The 9,320-nt window shown below is 33.5% G+C and overlaps 1 protein-coding gene across 2 annotated transcripts; it reads left to right on the top strand.

Moving 5' to 3' along the window:
• Positions 1 to 1,135: 1,135 nt before the first annotated feature.
• On the top strand, positions 1,136 to 6,535 carry LOC117637152 (nicotinate-nucleotide pyrophosphorylase [carboxylating], chloroplastic). Of its 2 annotated transcripts, XM_034371974.1 has the most exons (12): positions 1,136 to 1,214; positions 1,530 to 1,652; positions 2,470 to 2,612; positions 2,800 to 2,933; positions 3,014 to 3,077; positions 3,149 to 3,231; positions 3,924 to 4,007; positions 4,101 to 4,253; positions 4,581 to 4,757; positions 5,323 to 5,390; positions 5,959 to 6,088; positions 6,222 to 6,535. In XM_034371974.1, exons 2-11 carry the CDS (start codon positions 1,543 to 1,545, stop codon positions 6,053 to 6,055), a joined length of 1,113 nt encoding a protein of 370 aa, XP_034227865.1. In that variant the 5' UTR covers positions 1,136 to 1,214; positions 1,530 to 1,542; the 3' UTR covers positions 6,056 to 6,088; positions 6,222 to 6,535. The 2 variants fall into 2 exon arrangements, with proteins under 2 accessions (XP_034227865.1, XP_034227873.1); XM_034371982.1 differs by lacking the exon at positions 1,136 to 1,214 and having other exon boundaries at positions 1,420 to 1,652; positions 6,213 to 6,535.
• Positions 6,536 to 9,320: the final 2,785 nt, after the last annotated feature.

Genomic DNA, 9,320 nt, shown 5'->3' with positions numbered 1-9,320 from the left:
CCCAAGTTATAATAGCATGATGAGAAGTCTTCGAAACATGTTTTGACTAACTATGCCTTGTACTTTGTGGATAGTAACCTATGCAAAACCAACTCTACATGGGCTTATCATAACAGCTCCTACTAATATTTGTTTATGTGACTAAAATCAGGGCGGTTTTGTGCACCGGGCAGGATGGGTGCCCGCCCATTCCAAATTTTTTTTAAACAAAAAACACCTACATATGTTAATAAGTCCATCCCAACTCTCTCTCTTTTCTTGGGTAAGCAATAACATCTTCGCATTCTCATTGTCAACAAAAAGTATTCTACTCATTCTCTCATCTTCTGTATATAATTATAGTTTTAATTTAAAATTGAGTATATTAAGAATTGATTAGGGATAAATTATAATTTGGGGATTTTGTTAAAAATTAATTAAGGCTTTGATTTTAGGAATTTTATTGGATGTTTGATTTGTTGTTGATATTGTTGAGATGCTCTATGATTGTTTGATTTTTTGTTGGTATTTTTGATTAAAATTCTTTCTACATAAAAAAATTGTTGGTATGTATAGAAATGCATTTTAGGGTAAGGCTTATTAAGTCCATGTGTATCTTTTTATGTTTATTAATGAAATTCACTCGTACCGTTGAATTTAATATATAAGTTTTGGCCATCCAGCCTTCAAATCATTGACCCGCCACTGCCTAAAACTAAAGAGTCGAAAGGAAACAGTCATAAGCAGCATCTTAGTCTTCGTCTGGGCTAGCATGTTGTTTTCCCTCCTAAGTTGTTGGCTCATAAGAGAGATTCAAGGCAGAGTCCTATAGATTTAGTATAACTAGCAGTTTGGCGTGGTCTGGTGCTGTATATGGTATGTAAAACATGACAATTGTATGATGAAAGCTGCCAACAGCCTGCCTCGTGGCAGGGTTCCAAGAAAGTGCCTACAAACTATGTCATGATTTGGATGTTGTTTGATAAAAAATTAGGTTATTTTTTGCCAAACAATCTTCAAAATCCATCACGTGTTAAAAAAATATATATGAAAAATCGCCATCAGCCCATAAGCCATTGAAGTAGACCACTATTAGAGAGATTTGAAGTAGACCAATATATATATATATATATATATAAATATAAAATAATATGCCCTACAAGCTACAACTCTGACATTTTATGATTCTCAAACTGCTTGTGTTGAAAACTTCCTCGGGTCATATTTATTACTTGGTGAATAAGATCATCTTTGTTCTCCAGATGTGATTTATTTAAGCATAAAGTTTTTCCTTTTGTCTGAAATTCAATATAAAAGTTTGCACAACTGAAAAGCCTGCAATTTGACAATCCAAGGATGCCAAGTTGCTGACTTTTATACTTTATCTTATGACTATTTTCTGTTTTGTAAAACGAGGTTTTTTTTTTTTTTTTTTGTCGTATTTTGTTTTTGAGTGGCTACTGAGAGAGTGTGTTTTGAGTTTTGGGCGTTGTGTTCTGTTCTGATAAGTTTTGCTTTAGTTTGAGTGATGTCTTCGTTTTAATTGATAGGAACTTTAAGGAGATGGGCTCTGCCTCTCGTTGTTTCTCTCTGCAAAACTCGTGCAACGCTTCCTCTGCAACCGGGATTCTCTACGACCCCCCCCTCGGCTTCAGCTTTCGATCGCGGATCAGGTAATACCCTCCTCCATCCCCGCCATACTTTCAATATTTTTTTTCTTTCCGTGTTATCATTTATCATGCGCAAAGTAAAAGTGTGTCTCATTCAATTTGTTGTATTCTTCGGATTTGTGACCTCTCTTTTTTTTTTTTTTTTGAACTATTCGCTGTAATTCATGTTGTACTATGGAATTATGCTGTACGCTGTTTAAACTTTTGCCTGGCACCATCCAATTTCAGGAAACTATCTGGGAATGGACCCAAGCAACTCATTTGCATCTTCATTTTTAGTTTTTCACACTATCTCAAATACCAAACAATACTTGTTTTTTAGTTTATTGGTTATAGAAAGAGTACTTAAGGTTGGCAGGTTTCGTTATTGCTCTGCCCATTGCAGTTCCTGGGAATTATATAGGTTGTGTGGTTTGTTCTTGTTAGCCTACTGCTTTTGGCAAGTTTTGCTATTGTGATATCGACAACACAATTACTTTATCTAATGGTTATTAGCATCATGACGAGACAAGTTAACTGTGATGATGTTGAGTAATGCACTCCCTAAAACTATTGTCAAGCTCAGGGACGAGGGAAAGGGTAACTTTGCTCATCACATTTTGTGATTTGATGAAGAAACTTTGTTAGTTGAATTTAAGGGGTCACCAATACTTAAGAGATTCATACGTCTTAAATATGTTATAAACTTATATTTTCTTCCAACTCTTTTTATCCTTTTATTGTTCTTCTTTATTGCAGATTCAAGTTTTGTTTATGTTCATAGTTGATGGCATATTAGACAGCTGATGTGCAATCATTTGACTTGTCTGAACCCTTGCAGGAAGATTGTTAGAATGTCTGCAACTCAAACTGAAAATCCCAGAATATCATTTGAATCCTTGCCAATAAAGCCTCCTTCACATCCCACCTATGATTTGTGGGGTGTTATCAAGTCGGCACTTTCTGAAGATGCTGGGGATCGAGGTTTGCAGTATTTCTTGTTTCAAATGGTTCTTCTGTTTTTCCCAAAGCACCAATTTCAAGTGGTTTTAATATTGGGATCTGGTTCCTCTATATTGTTTTTCATACGAAATGCTACTAAATCCAGGATATATGAATGGGCAGCTTCATGTTCAAAAAAATATTATTAATATTGTTGCTTCAATTGTAGGTGACGTGACATGTCTGGCGACCATTCCATCTGATATGGAAGTGGAAGCCCATTTTTTGGCAAAGGAGAATGGTATAATTGCTGGAATTGCACTTGCAGAGATGGTATTTCATGAAGTGGATCCTTCTCTGAAGGTATAAAGGACTGGACTTTGTGTGCTTGGAATGTTTTTGTTCTTCATGTCCAATCATTAGTGGTTTACATTTCGATACAGGTTGAGTGGTCACAAAAGGATGGAGACTCTGTACATAAAGGCCTAGATTTTGGAAAAGTTTATGGTAAATCAGAATGTGTAGAAATTTTAGGAGTTTTTGAAAATTCCTTGAGAATTTAACAAATTGATATGCAGGACGAGCACACAGCATTGTTGTAGCTGAGAGGGTAGCACTGAATTTTATGCAGAGGATGAGTGGAGTAGCAACTTTAACTAAGGTATTCTTGTTTCCCTCTATGCCTTCTGTAAATAAAATCAATGAATAGGCTATCCTAAACTATAATCAATAACATTAGAGAACATAATTGGGGGCATGCCGTTGCAATGCTGATCATGACGGTTTAAAAATCTGAAGAGATTGTTTATTGCATTTATATGTTTTGATTAAAAAATTTAGCACAAACCAGTAGTTGTTTTAGTTCCTCTTCTTCTATGAAAGAAGAGATCTGGAATTTACTATGTGAGAGGGAAGGAATTCAGAGTGGACTAGGGCTTCCCTGTTATGAAGTTCTGAGTACCATTTGATCAGAAGGATTTAGGATAATTTGTATTTATAAACCAAATACTTAGTCTTGTCTATGTTCTTAAAAGAGATTAACCTTGTTTTCCTTTTTGTCAGTTGTTGCTGATATATGTCTCAAACTTAAGACTATATTTTGATAATAACAGAACGCTCACAACTTTTACTAATAACACCATGACATATATTTAATGCTGTGTGCAGAGCCACACTGAGCATGATGCTTTGAGAGACTTTAAAATAATGAAATTAATGATAAAACTCAAAAGAGGGTGGTAGATGAGAGAAAAATAACTTGACTCGTGTTATGCCTATTGAATGTGTATAAATATTCCATATTTTTTGGCTGTGTAAAGAAGATATTTCCAATGTTTGTGTGTGTGTGTGCAGGCAATGGCAGATCTTGCAAGCCCTGCACGTATTTTAGAGACAAGAAAAACTGCTCCAGGTCTACGTTTGGTGGACAAGTGGGCGGTGTAGATCCTTGCTTCTACTACACTCCAACATGTTTTGGTTAGTGATATATATTAGTTTTTTCTCAATCTTAATGAAAACCTCTTGTCGTAGGTACTCATTGGTGGAGGTCGAAATCACAGAATGGGTTTATTTGATATGGTAATGATAAAAGATAATCATATATCAATAGCTGGAGGCATCACAAATGCCCTCAAATCTGTAGACCTGTATTTAGAGCAAAGGAATCTCCAGATGGAGGTTGAGGTAATTTTGCAACTTCTAAGATCTATACTACCTTTAAATCCTGTCAAACCTTTTTTTTTTGGCAATTCATCACATGATTCATGATAAAAACATCCTTAGTTAACTCTAAGTTTTTACAAACATTCTATGTGATATAAGTTGATATGTCCTGCATTTAATTTGCAATCTGTTTCTGTTACAGAATGCTTAGCTCTCTCTCTCTCTCTCTCTCTCATGTTTGTGTGTGTTTATGTGGACTTGTGCTTTGCTCACCAATAAAACAGATGGACGGGATAAGATTTCTTGGTGACTGAGATCATTAAACGGGTTTTTGGATTTAATTTCCAGGTTGAGACCCGGACAATTGAGGAGGTAGACAAGGTATTGGACTATGCATCTCAAACAGAGACTTCCTTGACCCGAATAATGTTGGATAATATGGTTGTACCACTACCTAATGGGGATGTTGATGTAACCATGCTTGAACAAGCTGTGAATTTGATTGGTCGAAGATTTGAAACTGAGGTACTTCAAGTTACTTATTCAGTTTTCCTATGGTTTCCGATTTGTTTTATCTGTGGACCTAAAAGGCGCTGTCACTAATGTTTGTTCACCTTTTAGACCTAAAAAATTGAAGTAGGTTAAAGTTCATTCAAATAATAATATGCTACAAAGCACCTGATTTGCTTTATACATTTGCCATGCCATAATTTCAATTTGGTGACCCTCAATTTTGACACCATGTTTCCCAAAAATAAGGATTTAGATTTAGATGGTGATTGTTTGGATGTTTGCGTTTCGCCATAAATATCTTAAATTGTATCTTCACTCTTTTATGTTGAAGCCTCTTTCTTCAAATCTAGGTTAACCACTTTCTTGCCACCCTTCTTGTTTTTGGGAGATTCAAGTGCAGTCTTTCATGTTAGCAGATTTTTTAATTTATTTTTTATGAGCAAAGGGGGACAAGCCCCACAAACAAGTTAGCAGATATTTTCAATGCTGCTTTAATATGGAAATAACTACTGATTGTATGGATTGGATTTTTTCGCTTTTTATTTTTAATTTCTGACTAATCTGCTTACTGTGACAGGCATCCGGCAATGTTACTCTTGAAACAGTACACAAAATTGGACAAACGGGGGTCAACTATATTTCTAGGTAAATTTGCAGCTTCTAATCTCAATCACTAAATCTACAAATTTTATGTGGGGAGAAGAGTTCTTTGGTGGCTTTGCATAACAGATGCCGTTTAATATGCGATCTGGAGTTATTTTAAGTGGACAGATATCATATGCTGCCCTTGTCTTTTAGGCCATAATATGTTGTCGAGGTATTCCCAGATAGATAAACTTTTAACCTGTCATATTGCCAGACAGTAGGAGTAGCAAACATACGTTGACTGTGGAGATGTACTACTTTTGAGTGGGGATGGACGACTCAAAGTTAGGATCTAGCAATTGTATAATTCCACTTTATGGATCCTCGCATCTCTTCTGTGTGACAAGATCCTCACATCGCCTCGGTGTGACATAAAAGGACAGCAGTTCACAATCTCATCAGTCGAGGTTGTGAGAAGTACATCTCAGTGCAATAGGTTGCGGGGGACAACGTAGTGAAAGATAGTTTACCGATAGTTAAGTCCTGTAACTGATTGGCTTGCATTCGCGAGCAATAGATAGTTGGAGTATTCCTGGAATGTTTACAAAGTGCTTTGTTATGTTTGCAGTGGTGCACTGACTCATTCAGTAAAGGCTCTAGACATCTCCCTCAAGATTGATACGGAGTTGGCTCTTCAAGTTGGAAGGCGCACTCAACGAGCATGACAGTCTTTCATACCGTAATATTTGTTTCCGAAGGTAATATTGATGTTAAAGTTTCATGTTTATAATAAAATCTGATAGGGTTCTCGTCCTTGATAAAGATTGACCATGTCTCAATATTGCTATTTGAACCCAAACGTTTACGAGTTATTGTTATAAGCTTTTCTAGGTGGTGACTTTGAACTTTCAACAATTGGTGCAAAACCGGCAAAATGGATCTAAAGACAGCAAATGGAGGCATGCCCCTCTGCGCTTGACCTTGTGGTGCTGGACGGGCAACATGCTCTTTGAACAAATCTTCAAGATTTATTTATAGTATTCCGATTTGATATATTTTATATATCATTAAGGGTCTAATTTTATGTTATAAGTCAATTATTAGCAACTTGGTATATATAGATGGTCATATAAGATGAACTTCTGACTTCCGTACTGAATAAAATCATTAAAATAAAAAAAATAAAAAAATTAAGATTCTGCAAAGATTTCTGAAGCTCTTTTATTTTATTTTTTCATTTAACAAATGATGAGAAGAAGACACCACCTCTCTAATAAAAGTGGGCCTCATTATATTGGTGTGGGAATGTGGTATATAAATATAGTGTGCCTAGGATTACCCGTACTCCAATACCTAATTGCTATGTTGTAATGTAATGCATGATATTGTAAAAGCTTTTGGTATATTATACAACACCATAAGAGTTTGAAAAACAACAAAATATAGCAACACCAAACTTACATTCAGATTAAGTAGTATATTGAGCTGCTGAAATGGTCTAAAATGAAATCTATATATGCTTTCCGGATCCCCATATTCACTAGGCTTGCTTGTTGCTTTCGACCACAAATGTGAGATTATTGTTGAAGATGGCTGAGAATCTCAACTAGCGTACTTCAGAATTTCACATGCAAGTAAAAGCTATTTTGCTTGAATTTATATATATATTTTTTAAAAATTAAGTGGGGTGTTCAAAAGTTCAATATCAAAGGCATGGGTACCCCTACTTTGGTGCATCTCCTATGTAGTCAATCACCACTACTCTACCCCACATGATCATGGGATTATTATATTATGTTGGATTTTATGAGGTTTTGCTCCTTGAATTATTTGCATACTCTCAATTTAGCTTTTTAATAATTTTTTTCGTAAATTAAGAACTCCAATTTTTTAAAAATAGTCAATTGAGGGCCTTACATCAATTTTTTTTAATTCCATCCAAACTTCGGTCCAAATTAAGGGTAAATTCGTAGTTTATAAAATAAAATTAAAATTAAAAATTAAAACCTCACCTACCTAAAATTAAACATTTAAAATTAAAAAAAGAAAGAGAAAATGGGATCATGGGATTATTATATTATGTTCCTTGCTTTCTTTTGTTTTGTATCATATTAATTTCTTCGCACGCGCTTTCGCGCCTCCGAAAAATTTTTTTAAAAAAAAATTTTTAATTTATTTTAGAATTTAAAAAAATAATGGGTAGTTGTGTTCCATAAAAATAGGATCCATTATCTTATTTTGATTAATGCTACACTTACTACTTTTTTATCCCACATTTTTATACCATATGATGTGGCATGTCCATATTATATGACACATCAATTAAATCAATGAATTGCATTTTAATTAAGACAATTAGAAAAACAAATATTGGAATAAATCATAAAAGAAAAGAAAATATTAAATAATTCTAATTGATGTGGCTGTCCATCTCAGTTGCCACATAAGATGGTATAAGAATGTGGTACATAAATGTGGTAAGAGTAGCATTATTCTCTTATTTTTCTTCTTCTAATATGCTACTCTTACCACATTTGTATACCACATCTTTATACCATCTTATGTGGCAACTGAGGTGGACAACTACATCAATTAAAATTATGTAATATTTTCTTTTCTTTTATGATTTATTCTAATATTTATTTTTCTAATTGTCTTAATTAAAATATAATTTATTAATTTAATTGATGTGGCATATAATATGGACATGTCACATCATGTGGTATTGAAATGTAGAATAAAAATGTGGTAAGTGTAGCATTACTCTTAATTTTTTAATATGAAAAAGTGTGAATTTACCATTTTTTAATTAATAATTTCAATTATTAATGTTTGCATTACCCAAAGACATTTTCTGGTATTTTAAATGTTTTACCATTTTTTACCTTTTACACCGACTAAAATTGAAGAAGAAAAAAATTCGGATTAATTTAAAGTCAAAAACTGAGGTCCTTCCACCCAATTGCACTCAAATGGTTGCTACCCTTTCATGCCCTCTAAGCTACATCATAAACTTTCATGTTCTGCCTCTTATTTTACATAGGGGCAACAAAAAATCAAATTATATGTTGTTTAAAAATAAAATAAAAAATAGATCCATAAGTTGAAAGTTATTGAAACACTGTAGTGCAGTCAACTACCGTCCCTAAAAAGCTGGGGTACTTCCGTCTTTCCTCCTATTGAGATTGTAATTAATGACTAAGCAATGTGATTAAGCTAATTGATGCAATTATCAGAAGCAAGCATATGATTATCATAAAGTTGAAACAAGGCATATGATACGGCAACCAAATCAGAAGTTTTTCTGCAATATTAAACTTAATATAAAAGGACCACCACAGCCACAGCTAAGGTATAAAATATCGATGGTATCAGAAATATCGGTAGTCTAAAAATATGAAAATTTCAATGGAAATATCAAGATATTATTAATATCGATAAAAATTAAATAAAAACCTGAAAAATTTTATTGAAACTTTGGAGAATGTTTATTCAGTTAATTATTTATTAGTTTATCACAAATAATTGGAAAGAAATGCGTTGTATGATGGGTTAACTGATTTAAGTTGATTATATAGAGAGTTGACGAACACTGTGAGTTTATAAAATATGTAATAATTAATGAAAGAAGATTAAACACACGATAATTATTTATATATAATAATTTACTACACTATTTTACTCTTTATACATTGCACATTAAAATACATAAGTGACTTAGTACCACACAAAGTTCTAATAAGGTTCAAATTTATTTATTTTTTAATTTTTGGTGAGATGGGGCCAAGAATGCCCCAACCAAAATTTTCACTATCTTCATCATCTCTATATGTAGAGTAAGTGTATTGTGAATACTAGTCATCAAATGATAAACCCGTAAAATAATTTTACATGTAATTGTTCAAAACAAAACAATATAAATTACATATTTTAGCATATTATCACAAAAACATAAGCAACATTGAGGTTAAGGCGTTGGAGGAGTGAAAT

Source organism: Prunus dulcis, chromosome 1 (assembly GCF_902201215.1).
Source record: "Prunus dulcis chromosome 1, ALMONDv2, whole genome shotgun sequence".
Classification (NCBI taxonomy): domain Eukaryota; kingdom Viridiplantae; phylum Streptophyta; class Magnoliopsida; order Rosales; family Rosaceae; genus Prunus; species Prunus dulcis.
This window is presented reverse-complemented; position numbering and strand designations above follow the sequence as displayed.